Source organism: Oncorhynchus clarkii, chromosome 4 (assembly GCF_045791955.1).
Source record: "Oncorhynchus clarkii lewisi isolate Uvic-CL-2024 chromosome 4, UVic_Ocla_1.0, whole genome shotgun sequence".
Classification (NCBI taxonomy): Eukaryota; Metazoa; Chordata; class Actinopteri; order Salmoniformes; family Salmonidae; genus Oncorhynchus; species Oncorhynchus clarkii.
Window position 1 is genome coordinate 60,341,960 of NC_092150.1, and position 19,089 is coordinate 60,361,048.

Below are 19,089 nucleotides of genomic sequence, written 5' to 3' on the forward strand. Positions count from 1 at the left end.
GAGGGAGGCAGATGATGTAAGTCCACGATTCATTCCCCATATAAGGGTAATCTTCCCCGGGACCGCTGCTGTAATAATATCATCACAACATTGTAAGAGTAGTGTTGGTAGAGAAGGCTATTTCCCACCAACACAAAGCAGAGATGGCCTTCCTACCTTGACCCTTTCACAGTGCTGACAGTGGCTGTTCCACACGTGTCTGACTTGTGGACTGTGTGAGTGCAGTTTTGGGCATCCCTTCTTTCACAGTGACAGGAGGGCAGGTAGAGGTAACTGACAAAGAGTGAGCCCAACAAATAACCTTCTTCAGAAACCTGAGGCGGAGTCCTACCCCGCTGCCTTATTATTAGAGGGAGGTCGATGAAAACTTGGTGCTGCTGTGCAATTAGCCTGTAGACATAACCCAGTGCTTTGACACAAATAACAGTGCTTAAGACAGACTCACCCCGCAAGGCTGGAAGATAAGGCCGTCGACTTCATGGCTGACCTGGGACGTGAAGCTGCCTTCCAGGAGCTGGAAAAACACAACAGGAGATATCATCAGCAACAGGACAGACAGACAGTTACTGTACAGTAAGGAATGGAAATAACAAGCTGGAGTCTGGTTAATAGAATGACATCTATATCCTCCTATAAGCTCACACAAAATAACCATGGATTGCATCCCAAAAGGCACCCTATTACCTTTATAGTGCACTACTTTTGACCAGAGCCCTATTGGCCATCTTGTCAAAAGTAGTGCACTATGTAGGGTATAGGGTGCCATTTGGGACGACACCATGGTTTCTATTATAAGACAGAAAAGCACTCCTTGTAGAACTATGCTGGAGGCTCTCTTTTCCACCCACCAATCTATCAATATACAGTAACGCACAATGTATTGTCTATCGTGTTACTGTATCAGTATCAAGCACTCATCTCAGTGATTGATATCACATCAATCAAGCTGGAAACATCAATGCACAGTTGCACACCATTTGACAGTTTAGGCTTAGGTTAATGACCGAAATATCACAGACCACATAAATAATTAGGCTCATGATGGCAGGAAAAGATAGGCTTGTTCAGCTCCTCGATTAAGGATGACAGATGTTCAGCGAAAGACAATCTACAGTACCATATTGGCTGAGGCATCCCCAGGAGAGGAGACTTAGATAGGCTACTGTAAAAGCTATATTCATCTGAGATTAAGCTGTACTACATAATCAGCTAGCGGAATATGGTCTTCAAATAAAGACAGCCAAGAGCAGAACATTTAGAGTGGTATAAGTTAGGCGTTAAAGCTCAGGGCCAGAGAGTTTAGTTTAAGATTTATGGTCACAACAGAATTTGCATTGGAAATCTTCAGTACAGACCCTATGTTCCTCCAGGAACAAAGAGGACTAACATTCTTGCTAAGATTTACCTTGAAGTACTAATATGACCATGGCTTACATTATAGAGTAAACATATAGCCTAAACTCAAAATGAATCGTGCAGTGGGGAATATGACCTAATAGTCTAAGGCTTTGTATCCTGAGGATGAGAAGCACCCAGTCCATGTTGAATCAAACACTGTGGGGATGAATCTAAGTACAGAAATGACACTGGCTGACAACAAAGACAAGTCTGCACAATACTGCTAAGTCTCACGCTGAAAACCGTGACAACAATTGCTGAACATTTGAACTAAAATAAAAGTTTTGGTCACAGGTTTGCATGTGTTAAAGCAGGTGAAGCGAAATGCTTTTGTTACTAGCTCCAACGGTGCAGTAGAATGGCTAGCAACAAATAGAAGAAACAACTGATAATAATCACAATCCAAAGTAGATACAGTGCCTTCAGAAATGATTCATACTCCTTGACTTATTCCACATATTGTTGTGTTACAGCCTTATTATACACACAATACCCCATAATTACAAAGCAAAAACAGGTTTTAGACATTTTTGCAAAAAATAAAAAACAGAAATACCTTATTTACATAAGTATTCAGACCCTTTGTTTTGAGATTCAAAATTGAACTGAGGTACATCCTGTTTTCATTAATCATCCTTGAGATGTTTCTACAACTTGATCGGAGTCTACCTGTTGTAAATTCAATTGATTGGACATGATTTGGAAAGGCACACACCTGTCTATGTAAGGCCCCACAGTTGACAGCACATGTCAGAGCAAAAACCAAGCTATGAGGTCGAAGGAATTGTCCGTAGAGCTCCGAGACAGATCTGGAGAAGGGTACCAAAAAAATTGTGCAGCATTGAAGGTGCCCAACAACACAGTGGCTTCCACCATTCTTAAATGGAAGACGTTTGGAACCACCAAGATTCTTCTTAGAGCTGGCTGCCCGGCCAAACTTGAGCAATCGGGGGAGAAGGGCCTTGGTCAGGGAGGTGAACAAGAACCCGATGGTCACTCTGACAGAGCTCCAGAGTTCATCTTTGGAGATGGGAGAACCGTCCAGAAGGACAACCATCTCTACAGCACTCAACCAAAATCAGGGCTTTATGGTAGAGTGACCAGATGGAAGCCACTCCTCAGTAAAAGGCACATGACAGCACTCTTGGACTTGCCAAAGGCACCTAAATGACTCTCAGCCCATGAGAAACAAGATTCGGCCTCCTGGGTGGCGCAGAGGTTAAAGGCGCTGTACTGCAGCGGCAGCTGTGCCACCAGAGACTCTGGGTTCGTGCCCAGGCTCTGTCGTAACCGGCCGTGACCGGGAGGTTCGTGGAGCGACGCACAATTGGCCTAGCTTCGTCCGGGTTAGGGAGGGCTTGGCCGGTAGGGATATCGTCTCATCGCGCACCAGCGACTCCTGTGGCGGGCCGGGCGCAGTGCACGCTAACCAAGGTTGCCAGGAGCACAGTGTTTCCTCCGACACATTGGTGCGATTGGTGCGCTGTGTTAAGAAGCAGTGCGGCTTAGTTGGGTTGTGTATCGGAGGACGCATGACTTTCAACCTTCGTCTCTCCAGAGCCCGTATGGGAGTTGTGGTGATGAGACAATTGGATACCATGAAATTGGGTGAAAAAAGGGGGTAAAAAAAAAGTAAAAAAAAGAAAGAGAAACAAGATCTGATAAAACCAAGATTAAAATCTTTGGCCTGAATGCAAAGAGCCACATCTGGAGGAAACCTAGCACCATCCCTACGGTGAAGCATGGAGGTGGCAGCATCATGCTGTGGGGAAGTTTTTCAGCGGCAGGGACTGGGAAACTAGTCAGGATCAAGGCAAAGATGAACGGAGCAAAGTGCAGAGAGATTCTTTATGAAAACCTTCTCCAGAGCGCTCAGCACCTCATACTGGGGTGAAGGTTCACCTTCCAAGAGGACAAAGACCGTAAGCACACAGCCAAGACAACGCAGGAGTGTCTTCGGGACAAGTCTCTGAATGTCCTAGAGTGGCCCAGCCAGAGCCCGGACTTGAACTCGATCTAACATCTCTGGAGAGGCCTGAAAATAGCTGTGCAGCAACGCTCTCCATCCAACTTGACAGAGCTTGAGAGGATTTGCAGAGAAGAATGGGAGAAACTCCCCAAATACAGGTGTGCCAAGCTTGTAGTGTCATACCCAAGAAGACTCGAGGCTGTAATCACTGCTAACGGTGCTTCAACAAAGTACTGATTAAAGGGTCTGAATACTTATGTAAATGTGATATTTCAGAGTTTTATTTATAAAACATTAGAACAAAATTATAAAAACCTGTTTTTACTTTGTCATTATTAGGGTATTGTGTGAAGATTGATGAGAATAAAAAAACAATCAAATTGTAGATAGCCGGCTAGTGATGGCTGTTCAACAGTCTGATGGCCTGGTGATAGAAGCTGTTTCTCAGTCTTTCGGCCTCTGTCTGCTAGATGGTAGCAGAGTGAACAGCCTGTGCTCGGGTGGCTGAGGTCCTTAATGATCTTCTTGGCCTTCCTTGGACAGAGTGCTGTAAATGTCCTGGGAGGTCAGGCAGTGTGCCACCGGTGATGCGTTGGGCTGACCACACCAACCTCTGGAGAGCCATGAGGTAGCAAGCGGGTGGTGCAGTTGCCTTACCAGGCGGTGATGCTGCTCGACAGAAGGCTCTCAAAAAGGTGTATCTGTAGAAGATCCACAATCAGCTGTTTCACTGTGTGGCCTAATATAAAAGAGCGGAGTTGGAGCTGCCTGTGGCGACATGCAGGCTGGCTGTATTATTATTAGTGATGTTGGCCCTGATGCGGAGGTAGCAGCAAGCTGGGGCCCTGTGGTAAAAAGCCTAGAGGAGGAAGGGAGGGACGCAAGCAGCCAGCCAGGCTGTTCAACAGAGGCACAGACAGCTGCCAGATGGGAAAGACGGATACAGCCCAAAGCTAGGCATAGGGGCATCAGGGAGCGGGTATTAATATGAATATGCAGTTTATTGGGATGAATCTTATCCTGGAGGCAGAGCGATTTCTACTAGATGGGCCAGTGGCAAAGTAAAAATGTGCAATATATTGTAAAAATTCATGAAAACAAAAATGTGCTTTTCGGTCTTAATTTGAAGTTAGGCATAAGGTTAGCAGTGCGGTTAATGTTCGGCTTAAAGTTAGGTTTAGGTTTAAAATAAGATGTATGACTTTGTGAATGTGCCAGCTAGTGACTACCCTACAGAGCTGTCTGCAGTACAGAGGCTGCAGTACATGAGTCATCCCAATAAATACCAATCTGCTATTAATATGGGCAGTGAACAGCAGCCTCAAAGTACGAATAAACTCAACTCACAGTTCACTTCATTCATTCATCTTTCCAGTGGTGTAAAGCACTTATGTAGAAGGACAAAAATGTTCCAATTCACACACTTATCAAGAGAACAACCCTGGTCAGCCATACTGCCTCTGATCTGGCGGACTTACTAAACACACATGCTTAATATGTAAATGATGTTTTGAGTGTTGGAGACAGCCCTTGGCTATCCGTAAAAAATAAATAACTAACCAAATGAAATGGTGCCGTCTGGTTTGCTTAATACAGTGGGGAGAACAAGTATTTGATAACCTGCAAAATTGGCAGTGTTTCCTACTTACAAAGCATGTAGACGTCTGTAATTTTTATCATATGTACACTTCAACTATGAGACAGAATCTAAAACAAAAATCCAGAAAATCACATTGTATGATTTTTAAGTAATTAATTTGCATTTTATTGCATGACATAAGCATTTGATACATCAGAAAAGCAGAACTTAATATTTGGTACAGAAACCTTTGTTTGCAATTACAGAGATCATACGTTTCCTGTAGTTCTTGACCAGGTTTGCATACACTGCAGCAGGAATTTTGGCCCACTCCTCCATACAGACCTTCTCCAGATCCTTCAGGTTTCGGGGCTGTCGCTGGGCAATACGGACTTTCAGCTCCCTCCAAAGATGTTCTATTGGGTTCAGGTCTGGAGACTGGCTAGGCCACTCCAGGACCTTGAGATGCTTCTTACGGAGCCACTCCTTAGTGGCTGTGTGTTTCGGGTCGTTGTCATGCTGGAAGACCCAGCCATGACACATCTTCAATGCTCTTACTGAGGGAAGGAGGTTGTTGGCCAAGATCTCGCGATACATGGCCCCATCCATCCTCCCCTTAATACAGTGCAGTCGTCCTGTCCCCTCTGCAGAAAAGCATCCCCAAAGAATGATGTTTCCACCTCCATGCTTCACGGTTGGGATGGTGTTCTTGGGGTTGTACACATCTTTCTTCTTTCTCCAAACACGGCAAGTGGAGTTTAGACCAAAAAGCTCTATTTTTGTCTCATCAGACCACATGACCTTCTCCCATTCCTCCTCTGGATCATCCAGTGGGTCATTGGTAAACTTCAGACGGGCCTTGACATGCGCTGGCTTGAGCAGGGGGACCTTGCGTGCGCTGCAGGATTTTAATCCATGACGGCGTAGTGTGTTACTAATGGTTCTTTGAGACTGTGGTCCCAGCTCTCTTCAGGTCATTGACCAGTTCCTGCTGTGTAGTTCTGGGCTGATCCCTCACCTTCCTCATGATCATTGATGCCCCACGAGGTGAGATCTTGCATGGAGCCCCAGACAGAGGGTGATTGACCGTCATCTTGAACTCCTTCCATTTTCTAATAATTGCTCCAACAGTTGTTGCCTTCTCACCAAGCTGCTTGCCTATTGTCCTGTAGCCCATCCCATCCTTGTGCAGGTCTACAATTGTATCCCTGATGTCCTTACAAAGCTCACTGGTCTTGGCCATTTTGCAGAGGTTGGAGTCTGTTTGATTGAGTGTGTGGACAGGTGTCTTTTATACAGGTATTGAGTTCAAACAGGTGCAGTTAATACAGGTAATGAGTGGAGAACAGGAGGGCTTCTTAAAGAAAAACGAACAGGTCTGTGAGAGACGGAATTCTTACTGGTTGGTAGGTAATCAAATACTTATGTTGTGCAATAAAATGCAAATTAATTACTTAAAAATCATACAATGTGATTTTCTGGATTTTTGTTTTAGATTCTGTCTCTCATAGTTGAAGTGTACATATGATAAAAATTACAGACCTCTACATGCTTTGTAAGTAGGAAAACCTGCAAAATCGGCAGTGTATCAAATACTTGTTCTCCCCACTGTATATAGATTTTTTTTAAAGTATTTAATACTTCTAATTTTGATACTTAAGTATATTTTAGCAATTACATTTACTTTTGATACTTAAGTATAAGTAAAACCAAATACGCTCAGACTTTTACTCAAGTAGTATTTTACTGGGTGACGTATTTTTCCTTTTCTATTAAGGTATCTTTACTTTTACTCAAGTATGAAAATTGGGTACTTTTTCCACCACTGATTCCTTCTTTCCGACAAGTCAGACAGACAAAGTACCCTGCATGCAAACACTACCATTGTTGTGAACAAACTACATTTGCATGTCCATAAATAACAGTGAAATATAAATTAAAGTGGAGTTCATTGCCATGGCAGCTCATCATATACTCATTATCTATGCAAACAGCATTTTACTCAAACACAGAACAAATGCTGAAAACAGTCGAAAATGCGTGACACATTTCAAAATGTCACCACGGGTGGTGGTAGCAATGCAACGTGGCTGCTAAAATTTCTCCAAATGTCACATTGCAGTCTCTTTACAACAACCAGAGCGTGAATTAATGCCAACGTAAGTTATGAAAACAACCAAGAGATGAAAAACAAAGGAAGATCATAAGAGTCCTTCTTGCCACTCTTTCGTATCCATAGTTTTACAATCTCAATGGTTTACAAACAATTAGCCAGGAGTTATTTTTCTCCATGTGCCATAAGTGCTATAACATCAGTGGTAAACGGGATAACGGACAAAAATGCCATTGCTCCTCTATAAGTACAGTCCTGCATTAGCCAGAAGGCAGGTTAAGGTATCATATCCACTAGGAGAGAGAGGAGACGGAGCTGAAATACAAACAGCATTATACAAGGCAGGAACATAACAACAATCATATTAATACAGAACTGTCATCACTGTATTAAACTTGCCGAGTGACTGGAGTCAGTGACACTTAGTCATCATGTCTAATCATGGAGAATGAAGAGTCTTTCTCTCTGTATTGTCAGAATCTGACATTTAAGTTAGATTAGGCTGTGTGCATGGTACAAGAGCCTGTAGCTAGGAGACAGAGGTACTTCAGATGGCGCTTCTGCACTCTGAAGTCGGGAGGAGGAATGAGAAGAAAGGAGAGAGGTCGTTCCACCTCAAAAAGCACAAGAGGATTGAGACACCCACCATCTCAGATCGTTCTGAGATCATTTCTGTACTTAGAAACAGATAACATTAGCATTTCTTCAACAATATTTTGTTGAAATATAATTTTATTTCTGATAAATTAAGTCAAATTGATTGCACCCAAATTGGCCATTTTAAATTATAGGATTCATATAATATTAAATATACGTAGTACACAACATCTGATTTGGATCCCAAAAAATTCTAACAATGAGTAAGACATGAGGATTCCAAAGAAAGGGTCAAAAGCCACACACGGGCCCCCCACGCTGATCCCAACCCATCAAACAAGTATACAGTATCAGTTCTCTGTTTGACGAGTAGTATGGAGCTGCGGATCAGAGTATTGTTTCTTCATCCTATGTAAAGCATTCTCAATTAATTTGGTGATGTTTTTTCCCCTGTTCAGAGAAAGTCATTGAAGTTGTTAGGTTTATGTCCCATCCTACATCCTGACATTACCAGGTTCTGTCCACTACAGGGTGCTGCTCCTGCTTTTAGTTGATTATTTTTTAAGAATCCCCCCACCCCCTCAATGTTAAATGGATAGTTCACCCAAATTACAAAATTACATATTGGTTTCCTTAGCCTGTAAGCAGTCTATGGACAAGGTACGATAGCAACCCATGCTTTGATTTTGTTTACCTGGCCACTATTTCGAAGGTACCATTGACTTACATTGGATTTGTGCAACAAATGCTACAAAGTTAGCATTTGAAACAGTGGCCAGGTAAACATAACCAAAACATGGGTTGCTGTCATACCTTTTCAATAGACTGCTTACAGGCTAAGGAAACCAAAATTAAATGTTCTAATGTGGGTGATTAAAAAATAATAAATCACCTAATAGCCATAACAGCACCATCTAGTGGTCAGGTGGTAATATAAGGATGTAGTATCAGGATGGGAAATAAACTGAACTTCAATTACTCATTTTTGACAACAAAAAAAAAAAGTTCAGAGAATGCATTACATAAGATGAAGAAACAACACTCCAAGCCGCAGCTCCATATTACTTGTCAAACATAGTGAACTGATATTGTATATTCATTGTTGTGTTGGGATTGGCAATGGGAGTCGGTTGGTGGCTTTGAACCATTTCTTTGGAATCCTCATGTCTTACTCATTGTTTAAAAAAAATTGCATGTCCAAATCAGATGTTATGTACCATCTTTATTGAATATTATATGAATCCTATAATTTAAAAAATGCCAATTTGGGTGCAATCAATTAGCTTAATTTCTCAAATCAAATTATATTTCAACAAAATAATGTTGCAGGTATGCTAATCTTACCGTTTCTAACTACAGAAACGATTTCAGAACAATCTGAAAGGGTGGGTGTCATGGCTTGCTGAAATGACATGGAACAACACAGATGAGCGGAAAGGTGAGATTAGGAGGCTGTCAACAAGCGGCATAAGCCGAGGCACAGTCAACACGTAGGAAATGTGAGGTATCCGCTTATTACTTAGAAACAATGTTTCATCACAATGGAGCTAAACACACAAAATACCTGCACCAGCCAGATTTCTTTATTGTGAGGCGCGATTGATTTCGGGAGTCAAATTCTCAAATGTCAAACACCGTTAAGATGCAAAGAATGCTTTAGGGGGAAATAATGAAATAAGCCTCTATCAGAATGGCTGCTCGGTGGCTAAGTGGTGAAGACCTGCCAATTGCCACAGTTGGAAAATTAGATAAAGTAGTGGTAATGGTTCCTTCAGCTGGCAGTAGATAACCCGAGACAGTATTTGACAGTGACTATTACCACTAAAGAGAAGCATCAGGGCAACCTGGAATGGAATAATAGTGAGTCATTCCGGTTCCATACTGAAGTTCTACTTTCCATATAAAGAATACAATTATTCTGCTTCCAGCCAGACAAAAAATAACTGCTGTTGTCTTTATGATGCAACTCTATGTAGGAGGAACACCGGTCTATCTGGAGTTCCCTTTCAGTTCTTTGACACCATAGTACACCCACCACCTCCAATGCATCTCCAAGCCATCTGAGAGAGAGATTGAAAGAGGGAGACAGGGAGAGGTGAACATAGGGTGAGGAAAGATGAGCCAAGGGAGACCTACACCGACGCACCCACCTCCAGAGGAAGTTCCCTTGGAGCTATGGTTGCTTGGAAGCTACAGAGAGGGGGCCGCAGCCCAGCAGCCCAGGCTTTCATGCTAAACCTGTTAAGGCAGGATTCACAAAGCCTTCGCCTGGAAGGCCTGCAGAGAAGATGAAATCACACAGTCCTATTAGGAGATCTATCAGGCTTCCACAGGAGACGTCAAGCGGAAGGAGGGATTAACTACTGTACCTGATGAGTAGCGTTGCACTCGACGGAGAGACAAAAGGTAAAATGGAGTACCCATCTTTATGCCATGGTGATGGAATTGAAGTGTATTTTTCTCCCCTACAATTGAACGTCAAGGTTAAATTTCACATAGTGGCACAGTAATGAATCATAGTTGGGTCGGAGAAGGGCTGAGTAACATTAAAACAACAACGAGCATGCCATCCTCCCTGCAATCTTTTTTGTTGTTGTGTGGGTAGATCAGCTTTAATATTGCAGATAGATTGTAGCTTCCATCAATTAAATTGTCTGTATCACTTCCAATCACCCATATATTTTTTTGTGAAACGGTTCACAAAACTCACAGTTCGGTACGGTACAGTGGTGTCACAGTTCGGTACGGTACAGTGGTGTCACGGTTCGGTATGGTTTCGATACATCAACAAAATAAATGCCTGAGAAATATGTCATTTGTATTTAGATTTTCCATTATTATAATAGTAAACATGGGTAGCTTGAATTCCCAGGAGCATATGGAAACAAAGGGACAACAAAAAACATGAAATAAAATAGTCATTTAAAATAGAACTTCAACAAGAGTGCATAGTCCAGCAGCATATATCAAAATTAAGTCACATAGCAGTGCCTTAAACAAAATTAGGACCACTTGAGACTGGTTACTTGAAAACAATTAAAAATTAAAACTCAAGATTTTCACGTTTTTCTTTAAGAAGATCAGTCTATCTACATTATCTACAGTGAGCACAGATCGGCTTGCTGTGACAATGTCAGCCTCTGTGGAGAATACCCTCTCGCTAGGAACAGAGGTCCCAGGCACAGCCGGGTAGCGCCTTGCTAAAATGGGAACATGAGAGTATATTAACTCTTTGGTCTTCCACCATGTAAGTGGATTAGCATCCAGGGGAATACAGTCCACTTCCCTGTATGAGGTCACCAGCTCCTCTACGACCTTGATCTTTGACTTGGTTCCCTGCTCCTGGGTCGTGAACAACTCCTCAAAAAGCTCAGCCATGGCAGACTTCTTTTCTGGAGGACAACCCCTGTCATCTGCCATCTCTGGAGAGGGCTTGACCCTGTAGAATTAAATTAGATGAAAATGACTCTCTCTGAAGTGGCTTTAAAAATATAATTTGCTGTTAGAAATATATAAATCAGACATTATTATGACAATTACAATTATTACTTCATAATTAATTGTTGAATCACTAATTAGTAAAATAATAAATATCATATTAACAAAATAAATACAATACCTGTTGTATATTGGTCACAATCTCAGCTGTGAGTTCATTGTAGACTCTCAGATGAGCAGCAGCATCCAGGTGCAGCAGGGACTTGAACCGGGGGTCCAAAGCGGTGATCTTGTGTAAGAAGTCTTGGACACCAGGGTCAGCATATCTAGGCTCCAGATGAACTCTGATAGCAGTCTTGACATCCATTAAATTGAATTCCATCTAGTAGGGACATCCTGGATTAGTTTGTGGTTTGGCAGCTCCAACATCTCCTGTTTTGTCTTGAAAACATGAGCAGCAGTTGTGCTTTTATGAAAGAAGGATACCACCTTCCTGGTCTTGGCTAGGAGGCGAGAGATTGGATTCACTGACATTGTTTTTTGAGATGCAGATTAATAACGTGAGCAAAGCATCCCATCTGTGGCCCCAATTCAGCAACTTTGCAGTGACTGCATTTACGATATTTCTAGCGTTGTCAGTGGCCACAGGAATCGTTACATTATCCCTCTCCAACTTCCACACTGCAACTACAAGTTAATTTATACGCCATTGGTTTATGCAATACTATTTTTTATACAATTAAATATATTTTCCTAGTTATAATATATGATTAATTTATTGTTCAGTTCTCAAAAGTTTGGGGCCACTTAGAAATGTCCTTGTTTTCCATGAAAACATACATGAAATGAAAAGGAAATGAAAAGGAAATACAGTCAAGATGTTGACAAGGTTATAATGATTTTTAATTGAAATAATAATAGTGTCCTTCAAACTTTGCTTTCGTCAAAGAATCCTCCATTTGCAGCAATTACAGCCTTACAGACCTTTGGCCTTCAAGTTGTCAATTTGTTGAGGTAATCTGAAGAGATTTCACCCCATGCTTCCTGAAAAACCTCCCACAAGTTGAATTGGCTTGATGGGCACTATGGCATGGCGTTGCAAAATGGAGTGATAGCCTTCCTTCTTCAAGATCCCTTATACCCTGTACAAATCTCCCACTCGACCCCCACCAAAGCACTCCCAGACCATCACATTGCCTCCAACATGCTTGACAGATGGCGTCAAGCACTCCTCCAGCATCTTTTCATTATTTCTGCGTCTCACGAATGTTCTTCTTTGTGATCCAAACACCTCAAACTTAGATGTGTCCGTCTATAACACTTTTTCCCAATCTTCCTCTGTCCAGTGTCTGTGTTCTTTGTCCATCTTAATCTTTTCTTTCTTTTTGCCAGTGTGAGATATGTATTTTTCTTTGCAACTCTGCCTAGAAGGCCAGAATCCCGGAGTCGCCTCTTCACTGTTGAGACTGGTGTTTGGCGGGTACTATTTAATGAAGCTGCCAGATGAGGAATGGGGAGGTGTCTGTTTCTCAAACTAGACATAATGTACTTGTCCTCTAGCTTAGTTGTGCACTGGGGCCTCCCATACTTTCTATTCTGGTTAGAGCCAGTTTGCGCTGTTCTGTGAAGGGAGTAGTACACAGCGTTGTTCGAGATCTTCAGTTTCTTGGCAATTTCTCGCATGGAACAGCCTTCGTTTCGCAGAACAAGAATAGACTGACGAGTTTGAGAAGAAAGTTCTTTGTTTCTGGACATTTTGAGCCTGTAACCAAACCCGCAAATGCTGATGCTCCAGATATTCAACTAGTCTAAAGAAGGCCCGTTTTAACCTATGCACGTTTTACGAGCACAGTATGTTTTACATTAGTTCTTGTTGTTAGTCCCAAACTTCAGCTCCATTCAACCCCTCCCACCTATCTCTTAACACCATCCATATTGGATTTCTATTTGCCATATATTTTTCAACTGTGCTGTGATGTTTCACAAAAGTTCCGAACCTTTCTATTCTCATGGTTTCTACAGATTGTAAATTGAAAATATTTTTTTTTGCTTAAAGGTATACATTATTAATCGATTGAGTATGACTTTACAGAATGCCCAGTAGTGCTATCAGCCCAGTTAGCTCCAGGTAAATATTGCAATTCTTCAGCAATTCCTGAACCTGTGACCAAAAACAAGCTACATATGGACAGTACCAAAACAAATTACCTAATGATTCTGCCTCCTCGCAGCAGAATCTGTAGAGCTGTGAAGGTTGCATCCCCCATTTAAATAACATTAGGTTGGTTGCAAGAATTCTGTGTAATAATTTAAATGGAAAAATTCAAAGTTTTGAATCCGGCATCGTTTTGCATATCAGTTTATAAACCATGTGCCATGGAATCAGTATGTCAAAAATCTCTTCCATACTATATTGCAATCTATATGCCACAGCTGTCATTTTTTGGTCCTTAAATGAAACTGATATACTTTTTATTCATCAACATTTTCTTTAACCAATTATGGTCTTTAATGAAGGGCCGACAGACAAGTTCTTTACTTTCTCCCCCCCCCCCCCCCCCCTTTCCACTTCCATTTTTTGCGGTAAAATTGCAACTAGTTGGTTGTAATTTTGGGCAGAGCAGACATGTTTTAGTTAGCTGCATGTATGACATAACTCCAACAGTCGTATTTATGATATAATTTACGATATAATTTTGATCAATTCGTATAATTTGAGTTTTACCACAATATTTGTTGTATTATTTGTCTTTCTGTCTTTCTGGTGGATTAAATTGAAATTGCAACCAATTTTCTATGGCTTGTTTTAAAAACAGCGATATTTGGGAGATGAGTAACTGAAAGTGAGAGGTTGTTATCTGAATAAAGAGAAAAAGGCCTTTCTTGAACATAGGGTGAGACATTCTTACTAATTTGCTAGAGAACTAGTTTGGATTTAAGTATATATTTTGAATGACTGAAGCCTTTAGTGAGAGGTCTAATGCTTTAATATGTAATAATATTTGCCCGTTGAATTCATATTCATTATATAAACAGGCCCATTTAAATTTGTCTGACTTTAAAATTGAATATGTTTTTCTCATATAATTAAAACTGTTCGCAAGGTGTAGGCAAGACCATAAGCAAATAGGTAAACTGGGATATGACTAAAGTGTTTTCCACAAATAGAAAGGCATTTACCTTTCCATGGTAGCAAGATCTTATGAATTATTGTTAACTTTCTATAAAGATTTATTGGAGTGAGATCATTTATTTATTTTGGGATATGTATACCAAGTACTGTATATCCACAACACCATCAGACCATTTTAATGGTAAACTACATTGTAAAGTAAAAGTAGCATTTGTTTGTGATCCAATAGGTAATATAGTACACTTATCATAATTTGGTTGTAATCCAGAAAGGTTAGAATAATTATCTAGATCCTCTATGATGCTGTGGAGGGATCCAAGTTGTGGATTTAAAAGAAAACATGAATCATCGGCGTACAATGACAACTCTGTTTTTAAGCCCTGTATTTATAATCCCTTGATATTATTGTTGGATCTGATTTTAATAGCTAACATTTTGATGGCCATAATAAATAGATATGCCGATAGTGGACAACCTTGTTTTACTCCTCTTCACAGTTTGAGAAGTAGCCATTATTTACTATTTTAATCCTAGGGTTACTATACATGATTTTAACTCATTTTATAAGATATTCTCCTAAATTGAAATGTTCCAGGCATTTATATATAAACTCCAATCGTACTTTATCAAAAGCCTTTCAAAGTCTGCTATGAATAACAGGCTTGGTTTCCCAGATTTATCATAGTGTTCTATTGTTTCCAGTACTTGCTTTATATTATCTCCAACGTATCCATGTACAAAACCTGTCTGATTAGAATGAATAATGTTCGACAATACCTTTTTTTAATTCTATGCGCTATATATTTTGCTAGAATTCTTTGCATCACAACACTGAAGTGTAAAGAGCCTCCAATCTTTATATTTCCCACATGTATCCTGTTTCAGTAATAATGAAATCAGACCTTGTTGAGTGTCTGATAATCTACCATTTACAAAGGAGTGGTTAAAATATGCTAATAATGGTCCTTTGAGTACATCAAAAAAGGTTTGGTATACCTCCACTGGTATGCCATCCAGCCCTGGAGTTTTCCTAGACTTAAAGCCTGTAATTGCATCAAGAAGTTCCTCATCTGTACTTTCACATGAGTCTTTCTGTACGGCTGTTAATGTGGCATTATTAATAAGAAAATAATCCATACAATTAGCTTCAGTTAGAGGAGAAATGAAAACATATGCTTAAAGTACTTAGCTTCCTCTTTCAAAATATAATTTGGTGAATCATAGGTGACTCCGTCACTTGTAACAAGTCTCAGTAAATTATTTTTGGTTGCATTTCTATGCAGAAGATTTAAAAAATAATTTGGTGCATTTCCCCCCCCCCCATATTCCATCCAGTTTGCTTTATTATTCTAATATATTACACTTGATCTTTGTTGAATAAGTTAAATTTTTTAGTTTTTCCTTATTTTGAGCCTCTATGGTACGGTTCTTATTGGGATCTATCTGTTCTGTTTCCCTTTGTTAGTATGGACTCCTTTGACCTAAATTGCTTTTGTTTTAGAGATGAGTACTGAATTGCATGGCCTCCCTACATTCTTTCACCTCCCTCTGCAGACCACAGGTCTGATATCAGCGTACACCTTCGCAACAAATCGCATATGAAGAACTTAACATCAACAATCCTGCTGGTCCGTTTAATATTGATATTATACAATGGTGGGTGATAATGTCATGTAAGGCGCTTGATGATCTGTAGTATTTACAATGCCTAGCTCACTATTCTTCTTCACACCCATTTCCCATAATATTTTTTTTTTTTTTTAAATCACTACCACTGCAACCTCCATGCTTTATTGAACGATCTGTCCCTGAGTGCTTGGTTCTCATCAACCCTGAACTCTTACGCTGTACCAGATATAATAAAAGCATGTTTTACAAAGGCTGTGAAGGTAACAATCACAGGGAACGAGCCGGGAATGGTGCTTGGCAACCATTCTAGAGATAAAACAAGGGCACCCTACAAACCTTATTCCAAAAGTAGTGCACTGTTATCACCTGAGAATCTTTCACTCAAAATATTAATATCATTATGCAGGGTTCTCCCCAAAGCAGGTAAGAGAGGAGCTGTGCCACCTTGTGGACTGACTGTGCCACTATGTACATTTTTTATAAAACATTGTTTTAATGGTATTTACATGTGTTCAAAAACTCAGAAATCTCTGATTCCAAAAGGGGGGCACTGCCCACCTCTTGGAACTCCCCCCGGCCGTACTCAGCAGCACAACCTTCTTAATAAATACCTTCTTAATCCTGACCTGATTGATCATGGATCATTCTCAGATAAAACTGCAGAATCAGCCCAAAACATTAATTAATTAACTATCTGATACAAAACTGAATTTCTCGTCAGAGAATCTCACATTTGAAGTGACAAAATCACACCTAAGAAAAAAAAAGTGTTAAACGGGGGTGTTTATGAGATATCTGCACTGAGCACAAATCAGTAGCTTAGGAATGGAAACAAGCTGCTCACATCTACCACAGAATAGTGACACCTTATTCTCTTTCATAAGACTCAATCTCCTCTGAAGTGCATAAAAGCAGCTCCAAATGGCTGCTCCCGGAGCACTGCACTGGCTATGCCAGATTAGTGGACAGTCTTATAGAGAGAGACACAAGATAAACTCTCCATAGAATAGTGGTCGTAGTTCAGTGGCACAGACCCACTGCAAGATTCACTCTAATCTACAGAGGGTAGGGCGTACGGCCCTGCCATTCAGGACCTCTATACCAGGTGGTCAGAGGAAGGGCCGAAACATTTTCAAAGACACCAGCTACCCATGTCATAGACTGCTCTCTCTGCTACCGCATGACAAGCGGTACTGATGAACCAAGTCTGGAACCAACAGGATCCTGAACAGCTTCTACCCCCAAGCCGTAAGACTGCCAAATGTTTAGTTAAAGGTGCAAAAATGTGTCCGTGTTGCAAAAATTTGAATAGATCGCCTAATTTCAGAGAACCATTGTACCGTCTAAACCACTGTGAAATACATTTTCAATAACCAAAAATATTGTATTTTCAGCTGTTTGAACCTGGTGTACAAAACCGAAAGTAACTTTTTCTCTAGTGTTGTAAGTGTATATGGAGACATACTACGTATCCAGACGTCACGCACAATGAGGGGGATTTTATTTTTATCAGTAAAAGCACAGTAAATCACGTTCAGCATTAAAAGCTCCACTCCACTCTTCCAGCCCTAGAGTGATACCTAAAATCAAAATGAAATAAAACATATTTGGGTCACGTGCCAAATACAACAGGTGTAGATTTGACCATGAAATGCTTACTTACGAGCCCTTTCCCAACGATGCAGAGTAAAAAATATAACAACAATATGAGGAATAAAAATACACAAGAAAGAAGCTACAGTAGATACAGGGAGTACCAGTGCCAGATCAATGTGCAGTGGCACAAGGTATTTGAGGTAGATATGTAGCCTACATATAGACAGGATGGTTGCTGGCTTAGAAGCTTAATGATGAATGAAAACACTACACTGAATTTTACACAACTGCAAAGCGATCTGGGATGCAACAGGAGCCTGAGGTACCAATAAGGACTTAATTCTGTCTGGTGTAATTCAGCAGTAAATTAGCACTTCGGGTCCAATGCACACTTAAGTTCTGTAATGCTGAGCTTGTGGCGATTCTGGTGTGTCACGTGCGTTCAACTAACATATGAAAAAGGTAATGATGGGGATAATGACGCTTGTTGCATCATTTCCCAAAAAGCACCCGACACAAAAGTCCTCACACATGACTGTCTGACAGAGCTCACAGCAACAGACAGAAGAACGTGGCCATGTTCGAATACCCATACTTGCCTTCAAAATACTATGCATGTTAGGTATGCGAAAATAAGATGTTTTTATATGAAGTGAAATTTCAAAAATAAGTTTTAAATCTCAGGATGTTATATTAATTTAGTATTTTCATCTAGTAGAATTTGCTGCACACTTTAGGGGAAGATAATCATCTTTCTAGACTCACGTGTGTTTGACAATAGCCGATAATGAGAGAATGTCGGGCATCAATGCAATTGTGCATTACATTACGCATTCTCTGGATGGGTAAGCCTAGTATGTGTTGCTTACTGCATTAGTTGTTACAAAAATGTATGTTCTAAATAGTAGGTAGTACAATTAGTACGTCGTTTTAGTAAGTAGTAGGCAAGGCCGATTTTGGACAGAGAGAGAGAGCCTGTCTTTTTCAGAGGTTTAACGCCAATATAAGAGCCCTAGGGGCCCTGGTCAAAAGTGGTGCACTATAAAGGGTATAGGGTGCCATTTGGGATGCAACCAGGAGGGCGTTATGAGTCATCCGCTGAGGGCGGCTGAGCAGAGGCCTGTCTGACAAGGTGGTGTCTGACTGAAACATTGAAAAGAGCTCAGAACACCACCGAGAGCCAGGCTTTCTGAGCACATCTGAAGATTGACTGACACCTGCTGACTTCACTCAGTGAGCTCAAGGCTCTCTCCAACTGTAGTGTACAAGCTCTCTCTAAGCCTGGAGGGCATGTAATGGAGTGCCAAACTAAAGACAAAAAATATATTGTTATGGCAATCACACACTCATCACTCCACAGAATACACCATTGACTACATTCATTTATCTGCGTCATTACATATTGCTTAATTCTTTTTCAGACGAGGCCTTGAAGAAAGCTTCTAATTCCCAAAAGAACGGAGGTAAACAAACCTTTTTAATCATCGATCTGGCAATTCTTCGCCCTTATAAAAGAAGGTAAGCTACATGTTTCTCTTTGTAAGGCACCGTTGAAGGGAAGAGAGAATGCATGTAGTCCTTGAATCCAACCATGGTAATTGCTGCGATGTTACCAAGGACAGTGTTGCAGGGCATTG

The 19,089-nt window shown here is 40.8% G+C and overlaps 1 protein-coding gene across 1 annotated transcript in view; it reads right to left on the reverse strand.

The window, feature by feature from the left end:
• Positions 1 to 19,089, reverse strand: part of LOC139407036 (RNA guanylyltransferase and 5'-phosphatase) — a 142,780-nt gene that overhangs the window by 45,802 nt on the left and 77,889 nt on the right. Inside the window, exon 13 of the mRNA XM_071150328.1 lies at positions 446 to 514. Within this exon, the coding sequence (XP_071006429.1) occupies positions 446 to 514 (69 nt within the window). The remainder of the gene's footprint in view (positions 1 to 445; positions 515 to 19,089) is intronic.